This window comes from Temnothorax nylanderi, unplaced genomic scaffold (genome assembly GCF_030848795.1).
Source record: "Temnothorax nylanderi isolate EJ_2023f unplaced genomic scaffold, tnyl_v1.0 TNYL_tig0053_pilon, whole genome shotgun sequence".
NCBI classification, from domain to species: domain Eukaryota; kingdom Metazoa; phylum Arthropoda; class Insecta; order Hymenoptera; family Formicidae; genus Temnothorax; species Temnothorax nylanderi.
The window spans coordinates 106,517-126,077 of NW_027249115.1; the positions used below are offsets into that span (position 1 = coordinate 106,517).

A 19,561-nucleotide genomic window follows, 5' to 3' on the forward strand; every position below is an offset into this window, starting at 1 on the left:
TTCTATACCGCGTGCGGCCGTCCGCGTTACGATGCGCGAAAACGCGCCCGGTAAGCGACGTTTTCTCGTTCTCGTGTATTTTTTCTTCTTCTTCGCCTGTGCTTTTTATTCAGCGGTTTGCTCGGCGGAGCGCGGAGCGGCGACAGAAGGAAGAGAAGGAGATGAGGTGTTAGGTTTTATTCCTGTCGTAAACAATATTTTTATTGCCGCCTCATCTGAGAAGCGTGGGGTGCGAAAGTGCAATTCCGGGGGATGTTTGTCGTTCCCGTGTACACCGTCGGCACGGCACGATCGAGCTGTTCCAAGGCATAACTCGTTTGTCTCCGAGAGGCTGATGTCTTAAAGTTCGCGAAACAAAACAAGCCTATAATTTACATCATTTGCGTTCCAAACTTGCGTTTTAATTTCTTCAAATTTCGGATTAGGAAATACACAATTACAAAATAAGTCATAAAAATAATGATCAAGCAAGTATAAGTAATGATAAAATTCAATGTCGGCAGTTATAATTCTCTGAGTTTACAAAACATCTAAGAGATTTAAAATAATGACGCAGGAAAAAAATATATATCATTTTTAATTGTTACAAGAGAATGAAATGTATATGTACTCATATAAATCCCAAATGCACGAGAGAATAAAAACCGCTTACAAAGGGTAATAAAACTGAACAGAGTAATTGTGACATATTAATAAAAGCGCAACGGTACGTTAAAACAGGAATCGGGAAATTTAGTTTAATTGCGGTGAATATACGTAGAACGCATATTTGAAAAGTAATGTAAAGTTATGAAATATCCGTTTGACTGCGTATTACTTTAAATCATATATTCGTACATACTATTACTATTATATTACTTTAATTTTGATTTTTATTCAACATAGGTGCTTTTAATCAATTTTCGACAAGAGAGAACTCCGTCCACTTATTATACGGCCAATATTACAACCGATAATTTCCAATGTCGAAAATTCAAACAGGTGCGTTAAACGGACGATGCATGTATCTGTCCAGAATGGGCGCGCTCGCATCTCGTATATAGATACGCGAACTTTAATTCGGATTTGACTAACGGATAGGAAACCAGTTTATGGACATGCATGGGATACGAGAGTTAACGGCGGCGACTTCACGCACCGGGGCTAAAGCGCGTCAATCTCGAGAAAGTTTCGGGTCGTTACTGCTCGAAATTTCGCTCACGTATTCGCCAACTCTGGCTATCGAAAATCGAACACAATCAAACTACGACGCGTATAAATACCCGCGCGTACATACGTACGTACACGTGTGCACGTTGCGCGCCCCTCTATTGCTGTACGGCGATTAGTTTGATATATTCAAATTGTCACGCAAGTTACACCCAGCCTCGCGTTTATCTCTATGCCTTGCTCGTCCTCCCGCGTTCCATCTTTCTCTTTGTCGTTCACAATTGATATTACCGACGCGAAGACACAATCGCGGATTATCACAACCGGCTCGTTTCAATTTTAATCATGTTACACGCCATACCGCGGTAGCTTTATCGTTCCGTGTCTGTCGGACACAAAAACGGTAACAGATCTTGAGATATTATACCTGCTAATAAGTAATAAGTAAATAAATATTACAGAGATTTAAACGCATATTTTATGATTCCATAAGAAGAAAAATCGCAAATTTATTCTTGGTCGAAACATGCAAATATCGGTGAACATATGCATCGTAATTTTATTTTTGCTAGTATATACTATTTTATTCCGCCTAGCAAAATATTTTGTAATCCAACATCTAATATCAGCGTATTCTTCCGGAATATTCGTGTGACGAGGAATACCTATTCTTTTTACCGTAATCTTTTTGAATCTTTTTTACGCGCCAAACTCAAAACGAATCGAAATAAGGAGAACTGGTGAGAGATGCCAAGAATGATTGTAATTGCCCGTTGCTCTTTGATTAAAGTGCTCCTAGCAAATTATAAGTTCCGCGCTGGTAGGCGAGTTCATTAGCATGCTACCCACCTAACGTCTACGTCGTCGTCTATGTCGGGACTGACGGCGAGGCCGACGTCGGCGCCGACGTCGGTCTGACCCCCGACGTTGGCTCAAGTTGGAATCCTGTCACTTAAGTACTCAATAGCGGCACTGCAGACTCCGCACAACTATCTGCTACTCTTATTAACTGGCAAACATTCTAGCTTTGTTACAGTCTGTAAGACTAAACTGTCTTCTCGACTCCTGAAAGCATTTAATTAAGATACTCGCATGATTCTAAATACGATTTGATAATAATTCCGTTACGCCTTCTATCTAGAGAGTTTCCTGCATATAGACGATCAATCTGTTTCAGATTCAGCCAGAAATTCCTGTAGAAAGAAAAAATATTTTATTTTAAAACAAGCGTCATGCCGGAGCCATGTGGCGACCATTATTTCGAGACTACGTCAGAAAAACTTGTCGACAGCATACCTAAGCACTACCAAGCTATACGCGACAGTGATGAAGATTGGACAGGCAACAGCATGCGGTAACGCTAATTCACAGAAATATTATTTCGGTCTTTCAATTTTCCGGTTAAAAAATTGAGACTAACTAAAGATAATAATTTTCTAGTTATCGCTCTCGATCGAGGATACATCTCTGTAAATTCACATTGCTTTTTCTTTTATAACGTTACGTTCGCTTCGCTATAGTAAGCCATGATGTCAACTGATTCTCCATCGGGACATGTCTCTCTCCTTCTCTCACATCGGACGGCGATAGACAAATCAGATGATGCGTAGAACGATCGACAAAAAGCACGTAATTAGGCGCCTATGGGGAAATGAATTCTTTCCGGCGGAACGATTAATTCGACCGAGCGAGAAAAGGGAGGAATTTGCTCGGTTCCTCGTGTGTGCGAGAGGACGGCGTAGTTTTTCCATGTAACGCGATTCTGTAACTGCTGCTTTTTGCGGAGCCCTCGCTATTACACCGATCTGTCATATAAAACGCCGACTATTTGTGTAATACTACGTGAAATATGAATGCGAATTTGCCGTCATATCGTATGAATGTTATGTAACAAGAACGACGAGTTCTTGCTAGCGTGCACAGAACAGTATTCGCAAATTTAAAATGTACATCTATTCCTGCGCCACATTGCCTTCCTACAAATATTCTTACATTGAATTTAATGCTACAGAGATGGTCATTCCTCCCGATATTTTCATTCTTTCGTCTTCCTTTATCCTCTCCTGCTTTTACCGTTCTTCAATTCACGTCTTCACATTTTACAGCGTTTCAAGACCGGGCACTGACCGAGCCGAGCAAATCGCAAAGTTCATTGGTGGCAGATCGAATCGACCGTATTTATTCAGCAGTCAACCTCGTGGTCGCACGAAGATAAGACTCTTTTCTCGATCCGGCGCGCCGCGCGCGAGGCTATATATCCTGAGCTCGATCTCCTTTTGTAAAATCTCCCTCATTGCGGAAGATAGAGACGGAAAAAGAGAGGAGGATTCGTGCGCAATTTGCCTGCAGCACTTCGTTTGACGCATCGTACCATAACAGTCGGAAGCGAGGTCGCTATCCGATAAATCATCTTTTTTAAGCCGTCGCCTGTCTTTGATCCCAGCGATACATAATTTGTCTGGAATGTATTCAGCCCCATGATAGCGAAGGCCGATAACCCCCGTTATTTTTCATGCACGCGAAATTTCTACGGACGGGCAAGCGTCCGTGGAGTTGGCATACTCTACGGTAACGTTAGCGACGACGATATGGTAGCGGAAAGCTCATTACCCGGGCAAATAGAGGGAGAGATAAGAGCGCGGATGGAGGAAGGAATAACGGTCTCGTACGTCTCGCGTACCGTCTGTATCTCAATTTCCTAGCTGGGTAATCAGCCGCGGTTTACGATGCACGCGAAAACGTGCATTAAATCAATTCTGATGTCATGCATCAAATGGAACGATGCGTTGCTCATTGCTCTCGTCTGTGATATACTTGAATGAAAGGGTGATCTAACGATTTCACCCCTTCCGCTTCTCCTTCTCGATCGTTGGACGCTCGGTGATGATTATTTTCGCTCGCGTTGCTTTCTATAAAAAGCGCCGTTATATATTTTATGGTGTCATGATTCGAAGCACCGCTATCGAATCAAGCGGGAGTCGGGAGCTGGTATCAGTTCTTCGCCTTCTCCTGCTCCTCCTCCTCCTCAACGCAGAGACGAGTACGCTGGGATCTGGCCAGTCGTAAAAATAAATCCGGGACTCATAATCTGTTTGAGGGGATAGCGCTTTTCTCGTTCGGAGATGGGAGACTCGGGACTGGCGCGATGATATCGTAGGGAAGGAGTTCGCTCTCCGTTTTCAGAAAATTTCACTGCATTCACCGCTGTTTCTCCTCGGACCTCCCTTTGACGATCTTCTTCGCGAACGCTCGTCGATTGATGGTGGATTAAAATTATTGTTGCGACGATGTTATAGCCGGCGGTAATGCGGTGTAACCGAGCGGGTAAAGCAGCGCATAAAACTGTGCTTACGCAAACGATATTTCGCGGCAGTGCGCGTGTTAGAGCGTCGACCATAAAACTCGATAATATTTACAGCGAAATGAGACTTTACCGCACTTGAAACCATTTACTCGTCCCACCAGCGTGTCGGATCATCTTAATTTGAACACATGCATCCACACATATATATGCGTGCATGCATGGAAAAGCCGAGCGATGGATGAAAGGCTCGTGCTTTCTCCTGCGCAATCCAGCAGAATAGAAAAGTCTCATTACCGTTACACGCAAAATGGAACGTTACATCAAGGCTGTCGTTTTCGTCGCGAGTCTTCGATCTGCCCTTTTCCGGGTTTTTCCCCATTTTTTATCACGCTTATTTTTTTGGTCCCGCTTTTGTTCTTATTTCACGGCTTTTTGCATTTGTCGTTGTCCCGCGCTTGCGAAGAAAAACCAACAGTTCATTTTCCTAATGCGACTGATAGCCGGTGCCAAACGGGACCATCCGTGTTCGTCGATAGCCGGCGGGAACGACCGAGAGCGTCTCTATGTCGATGATGGATGATGGAAATGTTAACGAGGTTCTCCACAATGGACGTGGAGCAGAGCTGGCCAGAACAACAATGCGGTGGCGGATTTACCAAACGAGCGATCTACATGTAAGACGAATATGAATACATAATGAAAATATATTGGATATATACACGTGTGCGGTATAGATAATATTACATAAAAAATAATAAAAGAATATCTCTCGTATCGTGCTATACGTAACGCGTAACGAGTCTCTTTAATCATAACGTTTCCAAATGGTGCTTTCACTGGTCGAGACATTTCAATTTTACCAACCACACGCTCCCGCTGAACTCTCTGACGAGATTTCTCGAATTTCTAAAGGCTCGATGCATGGGGCAGGTCACACGCATTGTCAATTCCGACCCGGGGAGGCTTTGTGGCGAAAGGGGTGACGCTGTGCATTAGCGCCTCATATCAATATACATAGAATTGGGGCTTACACAATTTCATTAGCAATTACGAGCTAATTCCGTGTTTCAAGCAGAGGGGATTTTTGTGACAAAAGCAAGTGTTTCTGATTTGGCAACGAACCATTCCACCTTGTATTATCATTTCTGGATCTATGCCAAGTTTGCGCTATCAAGAATTGTCTTATTGTCTCATCCGTTCATTTTCATGTGCCGTGCAATTGTTTCTACGTAAGCTAGTAGGATTGGTGATAAATTGTAACATCGTATATAGGGTGTCTGAAAATCACTGACTATCCTTTTATGACAAATTCTTTGTCGATCTTGTCCTCTTAAAAAAATAATATTTATTGTCATTTTTCAATTATTTGCATCACATATTTTTGTAATTAGTGCAAATCAAAATTGTCCTAAAATAAACTATACCTAAAATTAATTAAAAAATTAATTAAATATAATTTTCTTCTCTTAATATATTTGCCTTCGCGAAATCTCATTAAGTAAAAATATTTGTTTTCTTTATTATTTTAAAAACGTTATTTTAGAAACGTTAACACGAATGCATATATTTTTATTTGAAATTATTAATTATATTTTCAACATCCTTTAATTGCTCGAAAATTGGCCGTTTTGTATCATTTATTTGTTTTCTTTATTATTTATACCTCGAAAGTTATTGATCCCTCGACATGCTTGCTAAAGAGAAATCGACTTTAAATTGATTAAAGAACCTGCCATTAATAAAAAGATTTCTGATGATTTTGAGACACCATATAGTAAGCTAAAATAATTGAACGGTTTGTTATATTAAACGATACGTCGCGATATATATTATTAATGAGTGATGGTAGTAGTATGTATGGGCGGTATAAGCCCTCAATTATTTTAGCCTAGCCATGACAACTGAAGCATCGAGCCCTTCATCTCTAAACCGATACACCAGGGACTCCCGCTAGAGTTCGTTTGTCATTGTATCGATCGTGCCGTAGACATAGAAAAAAGAGAAAAAAATACAAGAAAGATTAATGTTAAAATATCGATAAGGGGGAAAAAAGATTTTCCAATTGCTGCTTTAACCTACGTATAAAAAACAGGCGATGAGATAATATATTTCCTAACCATGTCCTACTTTGGGTTTCAACTTATCACCGTTGGAAATTTCGGACAACGACGATTAACGGGTGGTAATGGGGGTGGAAAAGGGGTGAACGTACTGCGATTATTTGATCTCCCATTAGCATACGGGGTCCACGGAGCAGCATGATTCGTACACGTGTTACGTTGCGCACGCACACGTCCGTCGCGTCGTGTAACGCGTGTATCCGCGATTCGTGTCGCCGTTCTCCACGCGTGCACGACGTGTGCTCGCCAGATGTCCAAGAGCGGGATGCTGGATGCTGGTGCGTCGCTGGGCGCCCTCAGTCCTCGGTTCTCCCACACAGTGCGGTCGCGGCGCGGCGCGGCGCGGCGCGGAGCGGCACGAACAGGCGCGGATGGGTAGGAGAGAGGCGAGAAGAGAGGAGGAGGAGGAACGCTCCGAGTGGAGAACGGAACCGTTCAGTCGCAGCCACGAAGCGGCGCCGTACGCGACGACGACGCGACGACGGACGACGACGGACGACGACGTCGGGTAACATCCGCGCACGCTATATTCTTTTCGTCGTCAGTCGTCTCGTCTCCATTCGTTCGAGAAAGGGGTGTCATCGAGCTGAAATTAAAATTTTCAACCGAAAACGCTGTCAACCTGGACATCAATTTTCCGTTTCGTGATTTCCTCGAGATTTCTCGCGCCCGCAGCGGACGTGAGAGTGGCGGCGCCCGGCTTTGAGGCGGATGAATCGTATCTCGGATGATACGAATATTTTATTACATGAATGCTTCACTTATCGGGAACGCGGCGGAGCGGCGGAGAGCGTACACCGCAGCGTGGGTAACGAAGCCGCGACGGTGGTCAGGTCTATAATTAACCGCGGAGGAAGCGTCTGGCAGCGGAACGAAGTGCTATATCTGCAAGAACTTAAGTCCACAAGTGGATTCTCGATGGAAAATGGACTCTTGGTAAATTAGTAACGCGACTCAGGAAAAACAAAGGATGCGACTTGTACATCACGGGTTTCTTCTATCGGACGTTCTCCAATAAACGCCGCATTTCGAACGATTAGCCAGATTCAACGATCGATATGGCATAGTAACTTCGAGGAGCGATCTTTGGGACATCCGTCGAAGAAGAATCATCAACAAGCGGCGTTAATAAGTTTTGCGGAATAATGAACTTCTTGAATCTGGATAGCAGTTGTGGTGTGGAAACGGAGTGGATCGACCACGGAACTTCGAGTACTTAGTGGGTGAACTGTGCGATCGTTTGAAAGGATAACTTTCTTATTGGTTTCTCCCTGCGTAAGCGAGAAATCGCGCCCTCGCTTCGTCGTCACTCGATATGAATATTGCGGCGCGAGACATGTTACAGAGCGGGAAATCGGAATTAACCGTGTGACTCATTTCGGAGAAGTGATATTCTGAGCGACACCTCGGTCACGTTTTACGTGCGGAGTAATTCCTCGCGGAAGCTGAATTAACGGCTTCGCGTGCGGCCTCTCGGCGGTGCTACATCGGAAAACGACGACGAAGACCCGATGATCAAGAGGGAATGATTAAAACACTCGGATACTCGGACTCGAGAGGGAACGCGTCGCCAGGCACGTCCTGATCCGCGATTAGGAAGAGGTCGATCGATTTCGGAATTAACGTCCCGCGAGTGTCAAACGAGCCGCGACAGGAACATCAATACCCTAATAAATGTCACTCGCACGATCGATCGGCGCCTTTTGCCAGCCATGACGTAAAGAGAGGGCGATTTAACATCGACGAGGGTCAAAACGTTGTCGAGAGCAGCTGTCGGGATCGGCTGTCCACGTAGGCAGATACCGATCTCTCCTGTGCGGGTGCGCCGAAGTTCGTAATCCTGATACCGCTTAGGGGAGGGCGGTCCCTAGTTATGCACGAATGGAGAATGAACTGCGGTGCGTGAGGGAGAGAGGCGGACGCTTCTAAACCGATGAGATGACAGTGCTGTGCGTGCTGTGGGCTACTCTGTCCACCGTAGCCTCGATCCTGGCGTGCTCCGGTTTTTACCTGCCTTACTGGATACAGGTGAGCGATCACATTACGCGCTCTTAATTGCGTTATGCCGCTACGAGAAGACGCTGGGATCTATCTTTCGAAAGTTCTTCAACTCCTTGGAGTTGAAGCAATTTTTAAAGATTATAGCAGTTAATCGCGAGAGAATCTTGAGGGAGTTATGAGATAGCCGCGAATAATTAACGAAACACGAGAGTTCCGTACCTTCTGCTTCTTGTTTTTCTTGGATTCTCGCGCGAACCCCCAGCACTAAATATACCTCCATTATAATCAAATCAATATCGCTTTCTCTTTCTATCGCGCGGCAACATCGACGCTCTGATGGTCGTTAATGTGCGACATTAATGGGGCGATAAAGCAGCGTACCGATAAATACGAAAGCAACTCGTCCAATCGGATACGATAAAATAACATTATTTCCGATCACAACTGAATTAGTTCTGCGATGATATCCCGGTTGATATCCCGATATATATGCATCGGACAACTGGCGAACAAGCACAGAATGACCAATAACTTTTAGCTGGCATGACTGACAACTTTTAGAATTATGCTTATCGAGTGCTAGTTCGCTGTAGCTACACTTATCTTGCTCGGTTTTCGCATTTTTGCGACATCGTCGAAGGATCATTCGGAATTTCGTACGATCGTAGCTCGCGCACTTTCAGGACTTCCATTCGTGTAACGTATCGCCGTATATATACATATACACGAGAACTTTGCCTTTCCGCGAACATGACGATGACGACATGGAGATATGAAGAAAGTCGTTCTCGCTTATCGTCGGAGGGCCTCGTATCGACGATTTTGACGACTGCGACAATTTTTCTGGCACGATCGTAAAGCGATTTAATAGGCACTGCGATAAACGACGAAATTTGCGTGTTTGGCCACTAAAGTACCGATGTCAATAATTTTGTGAGCTTTGAACGACATGCCGAGAACATTTCGCGATTTTAATAAGGCGTCAAGTTTGTTGACTAATGAACGATTTGGCGTATTATGGCACGCAGCACATCTACGTTGAAGTTATAATTCATGAGAGAACGGAATTTGTATATTTGTCTTACGTTGCTTCTTACATCGTGTGCTTTTTACACTCGTTCGAATATTCAAGCGGTAATCTATTTATCACTCTCTCGAGCCATTTAATGAGAAATTAGACGGTTAAAACTCGCGAACTCGAATTTCAGGACTTACGTACCAAGATCGAGTTACGAGCTACGAGAACGGCGCAACGGCTGCTCTTCAATGTCCGTTCCTATTAATTTTTCATTCCTGCCGTGTAGTTAAGTGTAATCCGATTAAATGTAATTATACGTATATCGATGTATCTTTCAATAAATTAGCTGAGAGCCGGGAATGCAAGCCTGCCTTTGTCAGAACGCGGATTAAAGGATATTCCGGATATTCGTTTTAAAGCACCTTTGCATTCGCGAGCTTTAACGTTATGATAAAATTGCAACATTATTCACGTTGAATATTATACAGTGGATAATGTTACTAGCTATTTACGTTTTATTTTCGCATCCGTCCGTTCGTGCGCAAGATGTAAAATCGGGCGAGATGAATAGCGGCGGAGTTTGCGACAAAGAAGCGAAATACAGAGCGGAGAGTGGTGAGAAAAGAGCAACTTGGAAATAAGAAAAGCAGAGAAGCTAGAGAAATAAGAGGTAAAAGGAGAGCAAAGAAAACGTGAGAAATCGAACGAGCTCGAGTCGTCCGACAAGATGGATTGTAGAGCGGCGATAGTAATCAGATTCTTCGTTCTAAACCACGAGCGAAACTGAAACATTAGTTCTACGGTGTAAATGTCTTAATATACAGATATTCGTTACGTATTGTAACGTAATTGGTAGTTTGACAAAGTTAAGAAAGCAAACTGAAGAAAAATTTATATTGTGATGAAAGATACGCGAATTATATAATATATTGTACCAACGAATATGACAGAGGATTCAAAGTTATTATATTGTTTATTAATCTAAAACTTTCTAGAATACATCAATAAAAAGAAAGGTTAATAAAAATATTTATAAGATCGTAGTGATAATTATGGTAACGTGATAAAATAACGACGTGCTTACGTTGTCGAGTACCGTAATTCACACAATTGAATGATTTCACTCTAACTACAGTCCGGGATTGTCAACAAGCGTAACGAAAGTTCTGGCTGTGACGCGAGGCAAAATTTCGGTCCTTGAAACTTACCGAGACGTTCGTTACGCGTACAAGATTCTTGAATGAGACAAGAACGCTCTGGGTACCGGCAACTTGGTAGAGAGAAGTTGATGAGGCGAATATCGTCGAGTAGAGGGTAACTTTGTACTTCGTGTGACTACTACTTGCCTTTACTTGGCCTGGCCGATGTTGTCGCAGATTCGAGGTAGTTTACAAACGGAGTCCGCACTTGCGACCAAATTGTTCATATTCTACGCGTCGCGTTGCAAACGGAAACCGCCTCTCGAAAGATAGAGTCCCGCTTTTCAGTGTTATACGGTCAGAAAATCGCAACTTCTTCCGCTTCGAATCTATTTTGCATTTTCTCTAGGCAGCTAACTTCGTACATGAATCGACTTTGATAAATCCTTTTAAGGCTTTCGGTTCGTAGATGGTGAGATAAGTTACAGTTTGTTTCTCTGAGATCTCGTTACTGTTGATAGTGGATATGATTCGTTTCTGAGAGCTCGTTTGTACTGTTTAGGATTAATGACGTATCGGTTCGCGGTATAGCGAATCACCGGAGGAATCTAGACTCTAGAGTTATAAGGGAAGCCTTGTTACAAAAGGAATCTTGTTATCCAAAGCGTTTCATCGGTTTAATTAACGGATGGGGGGATTTCTCTTTAGAATTAATTATTTTCTCTACATGATTTTCATCTCCTTTCATTTTTTATAGATTTATACATGTATAGGTTTATAAGTGCAAATTAAGTGCTACATTTTGTGGCATCAAATTTGTATAAAATAAATATGTATATTATTAATAAACTTTTATATAAACGCACACTTTACTTTTCATATATTACATAAATAATATAATATAATTTTTTATAAGTGAACATATTATTTCTCTGTGTGTGTATTTATACATATATAATACGATCTTTTTCACAGCTTTATTTAATGCTATAATTTTTGGTTGAATTTATTTGGTTATTACATTAGAAAAACAAACTTAAAAAAAATTGTTTTCAATAAAAAATATATTGTGATAATTCTTTTTTATAAATATACAATACTTATTTTATTACATATATTTTTTATTTAAAAAAACGTAGAGATTTATTTATAGACACGGTATGAAAAGCTCTTTAAAAAATAATAACTTATTTATAAAATCATGCAATTTTATGTTTAGTCGGTGACTTTTATTACAGTTTATTAATGGAAACAAACGCGAAAGGAGGAATGTGCTCGAAGGAAACGGCATTTGGCAAACGACAAGCGAGCTTATTACGACCACCTCCTCCGCCAGACGGTCGCGCTATATTTTTTCCGTATTAAGAGAAGCAATCAAAAGCATTCAAACAGAACGGCGAGACATTTTCCGTTTCTTTGGCGCCGTGTAAAATCTGTTGGAAAGAGGAGAAAATTTCCCTTGCTGTACCATCGCCTTCGCATATAAATGAATAGAATGCACAAGTCTCTTGCTGTTGCATGTTCGCGCGACGCTAGGATCTTCGTGTCACGAATCAGCAGCATTCAAATGACGTCAAATTGACGTCAACGTTTCTACCTTACACTTATTCAAATATTCTTCATCTTATTCCTGCAATTACCTTCCATTCTACAAACAATTCAGGAAAATTACATTAGGGGGATGAAATTAAGTTTGCAAATTTCTTTAATATTTATGAGCTCTATTGCATTTTAATCGACTTTTTATCAGGCCGTTTAATTTTAAGCTCTCTAGATTTCAAAGTTAGCGAGCTTCGCGCGATGCTCTGTATAGTTTTATTATATAAAGCCTGTCGCTAAAACGCAGTAGCGTAATTGCCGTATTTCTGCGGCCTTGTGTATTTCAGGGACGACTGCTGGGGAAGGCGGACGCGTACTTCAGTTCCTTTCGGCGTTGCAACTATCCGCGAATCAGGGCGCCCAACGCCACGCCCGAGATAGTTTACGAGTGCGCGAGGTACTCCAGGTACGTATTCTCGCATCGCTATATTCCTATATCAAAGCACAAGCACGTAGCTACGATTACGATTCTCCAAGGAGCAGGAGGAGGCGAAGAACAGTTGTTCGCGAATCTGCTCGAGTCGTTCTCGTGAGTCATTCTGCGCCGATCGACTAAAATGATAACGATTTCGTCAACGAATGCCGGATGCTTTTCGTTAAACGCGTCTTTAATTATCTCGTTTTAACGAGATCTCCTATGTAATGTAATAAAATATAATTCACACGATAAAGATTGTGCAATGTGTGAAATAAACGAATCGTTATATTATCAAATTAAAGTCATATGTTCGCTGCCTCTGACAGCGATACAGAGTAAAATTTATATTCTATTATATATATATGTAAAAAGAAATGTTTTATATATGTTACTTATTAATTTATAATTAGTACGTATGACGTCGTACAATCTAATTAACATAAAAGAGGATTATAAACGCTTACTAGTAATGAACATTTATCGTAAATTTACGTTGAATTTCAATTATACAAAGCATGCCGTGCGCGTGGCAAAAAAAGATTTGCATGCATTCGTGACCCGCATGCGATGGGATAAAATTTGAAGTTTCGACGACGGACGGGTTAGTCCGGAATGCGAATCTGAATAATTTCAGCCGGACTCAAGTGGCCTGTAGAATAATTTCTCGCGAAATACCTCGCGCGGATGTCGCGATCGCGTGGGAAAACGGAGCAGGCACACCGCGCTATAAAAACTTTCTTCGTGAACTACGTCAGTTCTGCCGCGTGCGCGGTCGTAAAAATCGCGGTCGCCCCGCGGCATTGAAACTGAAAGACTATTATTAACAAAGGGAATTATAAAGAGCCGGGGGGAAGCAAAAGAAACGACGCGGTCTTTTTTCCTTTTTGTGCACAAAACTCAGAATTACATGGCAAATCATAAGTTCACTCCAAAAAGAAAATAATTATTTCTTGTTTGTTTTACCTAAAATAAACGAACCACTTTTGCCTTTTAATACAGGAATTAATTCACGATCAATCCTCTTGAGCTTCTAAAATGTGCAAAAATAATTGAGTTAAAACCAGATATTTTCAGAGTCTCTGTAACAAAAACGATAAACAACAAGAATTATAAACTACATTTTGTAAATAAAAATATATATAAGTTACACGTAACTTGCATTAAGCTTGCATTAAAATAAATTTTCGTGCATTAAGTATGCATGAAAACATATTTCCATAATATTAATAATTTTAATATTATTAATATCAATATAGGAAACTAATCGGTATACATTTATTTGCGTTGTGGTACCGATAATAATCATAATAATGAACGTAACAATAATCACGATAAAACGCGTGCACACGCGTGATTAATCGGATTTGTTTGCATTTCTAGCGCAAAATATGAAGATATTTATGTATTATATGTTTTTTATCGAGTACTATCCGCAACTGAACGATCGAATCCCCGTATTTGCTTCGTAGGATCGGTGAAAGTGTTGAAAACAGAAATTGGGATATATTCCACATCCGAATTACGATCCGTCCGTTATCGACTACGGAGAGGATTCGCGATCGAAAATACGCGCAAGGTTTGCGCGTATGTGGTAAAAGTGACGCATCGACCCGTGACAAATTATGGAAATTTCCTATCCTTTTTTATCGTCGTCCCCCGCATTCGTTAATCGATCTAACACTCCGCACTCGTGTATCACTTTTGGACCCGTACGCAATATGTTTCGCAGATGGCCGCGGAAATAGTAATTCATCTCAAGTTTAACTTAATGTCGCCTGAATCGATGAGTTTTATCTGTTCGCTATCATTCGTGAAAAGAGAATTGCAATTTTGCGCCCCATATGAGTTGTAGACGGACAATATGATCGATTTAGCTACATATGTATTGATGATGTCAACAGCGGTACGGAATTGTATGGAGATTGTTCTTATTTCACGAGAGTATGTATACAATAGCGGAAAAGACAGAAAATAAAGTTGACGTGCGTACATCACTATTATGTATTTTTCAAAACGCTCGTCAACAGACAGAACTTTATTTTATAACACGCTTTATATACTCTCGAGTCAGTTTTAAAGCGAACGGATTTTGACGTTAACATCACGTTAATTAAGGTATATAACTATTATCACAATGTAACTGAAGATGAGATTATAGCATTGTCTTAATATCTGTGGAAGGTTTCTCTGTAAAAAAAAGCGTACTTCCCACTGAGAGAATACCGTGTGGCAAACACGAGCGCTGACAATGAGTCATTCGCAGATTTAATTCAGCTTATACTTTTTCCAACGATATCTCGCTACGGAAAAAGATATAAAAATATGTATCCCGCGCGTATGCATCTCTAATTTAATTTCCGCAAATTCGTATATATGTAGGTCGGATGGTGTCGGTACTATCCGACGAAGCCGCCCTACGTTCTCATTCCTTTTTCATCTGCAATGCATTCGTGACCGAATAAAGTTTCACCCACTCGTTGGATTTCATCCCTTGTCAATTAGATATAGCGATGCCGGCCTTTTAAAGAAAATTTAATCTTAACGACAGACTTTTTTACAGAGTTTGGTGCCGACGTTTTTAACGTTGCAAGATGCACTTCGATTGCCATGTATTAAGTCATTTTTTTTTCATCTGCAGCATCACAATGTAGATTCATTCATTGTCAGTCCGCATTACAACTGTTTCAATATCTGATTTTCGAAAGTGTCGGTTGTATCACAAGTAATTTCCCGATTAACCAAACGCGCCCGATAGCATAATCGTACGCACGCGAAATGTGTTTCTCTCTCTTCTCTTCCTCTCCCTGATGCAAGCGGTACAAGCACGATAAGTGCTAATAGCCGGTCTCTGCAAATGGAGATGATTCGATAGTTCTATAAACGTTACCTTTCGGCGTGGAGTCAATTCAGTAATTTATCGACGATTCGTTTCGCGGCGAGCTTTATAAAATAATTTCTTAAATTGTTCAGAGATATCATTTATATTATTATTACTAATACTGGGGATATTCTTTGCTGTTCCACTTATTGCAACGCCATTTCAATACATGTGTGTTTAAAATATTTTGAGAATTGGATTTATTTAAAGTTAACTGACACAGAAAAGCTGTACGAGTTAGCACCCCCGAAATAAATAGTAGGTCGAGGGAATAGCTACGAAAATGTACGAGAAACGAGGGGCATTTTTAACTTCGCAGTGCTCGCTTCGATTGATAATCCATTTTTTTTACGCAACAAAAAAGCGAACAATATACAATATTTTACGTTAGACTGCACGCCGCAAAAAATATTGCGTTATTTGGTCGTGATTAACGGATCAAAACTTCGGGAAGCTAAAAACAGATAATACGATATTTTACGCGACGATATCTCTCGCGAATAATATTTGCATAGAACGAAAAATATTCCGCATAGTTACGTTCCGTTCGTTTCCATATCCTGCCGCATCACCCTTTCGCTTTTCGGCATCGGCAATTTCAAAGCCGATTCTTTATTTGGAATATATTCAACGTTATATTTTTTTGAATTTCTATGAAACGCAAAGTTCGTTTGCGTTCAACGTAATTGTTTGCTTTATTATATTCCGTCGGTGAATTATAGGATATTTTTTCGGCGTGTAAGAGATTCAAGTCGCGATTCTGACACAAAGATATCAGCTGAGAAATCGTGTTACAAATTTCATGATGCCATTAAATTACTAATTCCTGTTCAAAATACCAGAAAATTCTGTAAACAATAATATAATTTAGCTTAACTTTGTTTAATTTCGCCATGAAAATTTTAATCGTACATCGAAATGCAATAGCCAAATGATTTTACGTTTGAGTTAGTTCCCGTAATATTATTGCATCAGGATATAATTACATGAAAATATATTTGCTCCGTTTTGCTTGAGGCACTGGCTCGATAAATCCGCGCTAATTTTGTCGTATAAACTGCACACGTTGTTATTGATTAATGTAGAAAGACAAATATATAAATAATGAATAAAGTTTATTTCATCAAATTCGCGATGAATACGTTGTACGCCGATTGGAGCTTCAATGTTACTCGAATCGTCCTATTACAACTAATAAATAATATGTTATATTTGCTTCAATAACTATTCGATGTGAATCCTTTTGTTGTAATATAATGCAACATAATGTTGAATATACCAGGAAATATATAAAATATCGCGAGAAATATTCAAAATTTTTGATGAATCTGCGTTATGGACATTCTCTCACACATAAAATTACATGTTCTTTTTCAAACGACGAGATTTTTAATTAATTTTTTCCTGATTAATTAATTTATTTATTGAGAGAATTTTCCATCATAAACTGCAACTTTCGTTGTAGTTTTTGGGACATACCGAGTGCCTGGTGGCAGGCGAGCACAGTCACAATGGGAATCGGCGTCGCGATCGCAGTGATCGGCGCTCTAACGCTTCTAGCAGCAGCGTCATCATTCCTCCCGCATATTCTCAGGACGCCGAAACACACGAGAATTCTAGGCTCCTTACAATTGTTCGCTGGTGAGTATGTTATGAGTATATTTTTTGCAATTCATAATTTAGCGATACCTACATCAACATGTCATTATCATCAAATGTGCCGTTACTATCATTTAGGGAAGAGAAATATTTTCCGCCTATCGTTGAATAAGATAAAATAGGCTTCGAACCCTTTTTATTGAGCATGAGAGAGAAAAAATAATGCACCTTTAAAAAGACAAGCCGTTCGCTCGTCAAACTGACGCCAACTCAACGGAGCTGCGAAAGATTCGCATTTTGCAGCGAAATAATGAACTGTCCCTAAATAAAATAGATATCATGGCAACGTCATTCTTCTTCTACCATTGACGTATTCCATTTACGCGCTCCAAGTTCGTTATTCTCGATTTGCTCCTTTTCTGCATTCAAGGGTCGTTTTCGAAAAATGATAGAGTCATAGAACTCTGTGCGACATGATCGATACGGAATGAAGTCGAGAATGTCGTAATACTGATTTCTCAGGAGAAAAGCAAAACCCAATGTTAAAATCACGAAATGAACAGTGCTTTTTTTGGCTAAAATGTTCATGTTCTTCATGTTTATAATATTTTCAAGGGAACGAGAGCCTATTATCTCCTAACAATATTATCACTTCTATACAGAAGAATCAACAGATCAGATTGACCGACGGTTTTTAATAGCAGCTGAAATTCAAGCGCGTGTAGTTAAAAATTGATAGGCCATTTTCATTTGCTTGTTACAGCAGCGATGATATGCGGCGGTCTAGTCATGTATCCGATAGGCTGGGATAATCGGGAGGTACGCGAATCCTGTGGGAAAGGGGCCAACGTTTACAATCTCGGTGAGTACTCTCGTCCTTCAAACATCATTTTCGAGTCTGCGGGAACGCGATGCAGACGGTACCGCGGGATGCGGGATGCGAGCCGAGTGGAATGGTGCCGGAACTTAATTCCGGCGGAATGCGGCGCGCGAGTTATCGATTTAATTTGATAACTAATTAACGGGCTCGCACGTGCGCGCGCGCGACGAGAGTTGCGCCTTAGTTGCTCGTTTCCTAGTTTAACGACGTCTTCAGCGAGAAATTGCCGTTTCGATGCGGCACGGCGAAATTTGCGGACGTGTGTCTGTATACGTGATTACTCTTAAGACGTAACTACCATAACGGCGATGACGACGATGGACTAGAATCGGTAATGGAACTTTCCGCATTTTCGCAAGCGAGTTCCCGGAGCGTTTTATCGAGCACTCAACGATCTACAGCCGTTCCTCGAGACTTTACATAAACTAGTCGAGACTTATGGCTCTTGTAACTTCGCGGGACGCACAAATCCACGTCTCGCTAACCTCCGGATGTAGGTTCTGATTTGCCGTAATTTCCCAGCGCGGCACGTAACGATGCGATTCGACATTGGCGATCCGTTGATTTGCCTTTCAATTCCCGGATGATCCGTTATTGATTTGCCGTGGCTACGGATGCATACGTTGTATCCCGCACGCAGATCATCTCCGGTAAATCCGCATCCGGTTTAACTGCGCGATAAAACCCGACAAAAATATTCGTCTAGCTGCTGCATAAAATAGAAATCGTAGCGTTAAAATAATCTGAATTTTTTTTGTATAATTCGAGGATTCTATCGAAATATCTCGACATTTTTCTGAGTTACGCGAAAAGGCGATTTTGCGAAAGAAACCGTCGATAAAATTAACTGCGGAAATTTCGGGACGTTTTGTACGCGGTCTCAGTTGTATGCGTTCGTTTTTTGATAGGATTTTAAAGGGTTATCGAATATCCAGCCGAAACGCATAATCCGTGCTATTCGGCGCACAGGTGACAAGCAATCCCAGGTGAGTGCCACAGGAATAGACCGGGTCGGTGGGTCAAACCGACGTCAAAACCAACGTCACAGAGCAATGGTCGAATTGCATGTATTTCGAGAGGGTACCGTTAAGTTAAGCGATAACTCCTGTGGATTGAAAATTAAACTTATTTATAAATTCTGATAGAAGCGCGAGTGCTCGTCGAATCACTACATGGCTCTTATTACCTAAAGTTATTCGAACCGAACGCTACCGTATATTCTCAATTACCGGACAATCGCAATTAACATTTCTATTATTTTAGCGCTAAATTAGATCTGGTACGTTTTAGGTATGTTCCATTTACGTCAATAATAATATCAATTACATATTATTACGCTCATTTATAATATTATCATCCAGTTTAAATAGAATGTCAATTATTATAATAGAACGCTACTCTCTCTTTCTCTCTCTGCTTACTTCTATCGCAAAAATTAGTTATTTATAGTAGCAAC

At 40.9% G+C, this 19,561-nt stretch overlaps 2 protein-coding genes across 7 annotated transcripts in view; one reads left to right on the forward strand and one right to left on the reverse strand.

Moving 5' to 3' along the window:
• LOC139772732 (uncharacterized) overlaps nt 1-19,561 on the reverse strand; it is a 178,345-nt gene that overhangs the window by 23,616 nt on the left and 135,168 nt on the right. The gene's annotated exons all lie outside the window — the stretch shown is intronic.
• LOC139772728 (LHFPL tetraspan subfamily member 6 protein) overlaps nt 6,988-19,561 on the forward strand; it is a 94,812-nt gene continuing 82,238 nt past the window's right edge. The window contains exons 1-4 of one of the 4 annotated variants that reach the window (XM_071706616.1): nt 6,988-8,601; nt 12,618-12,736; nt 17,092-17,267; nt 17,989-18,087. In XM_071706616.1, the coding sequence (XP_071562717.1) occupies nt 8,512-8,601; nt 12,618-12,736; nt 17,092-17,267; nt 17,989-18,087 (484 nt within the window). In that variant the 5' untranslated portion in view covers nt 6,988-8,511. The remainder of the gene's footprint in view (nt 8,602-12,617; nt 12,737-17,091; nt 17,268-17,988; nt 18,088-19,561) is intronic. The other 3 variants (XM_071706617.1, XM_071706619.1, XM_071706618.1) reach the window with 3 other exon arrangements.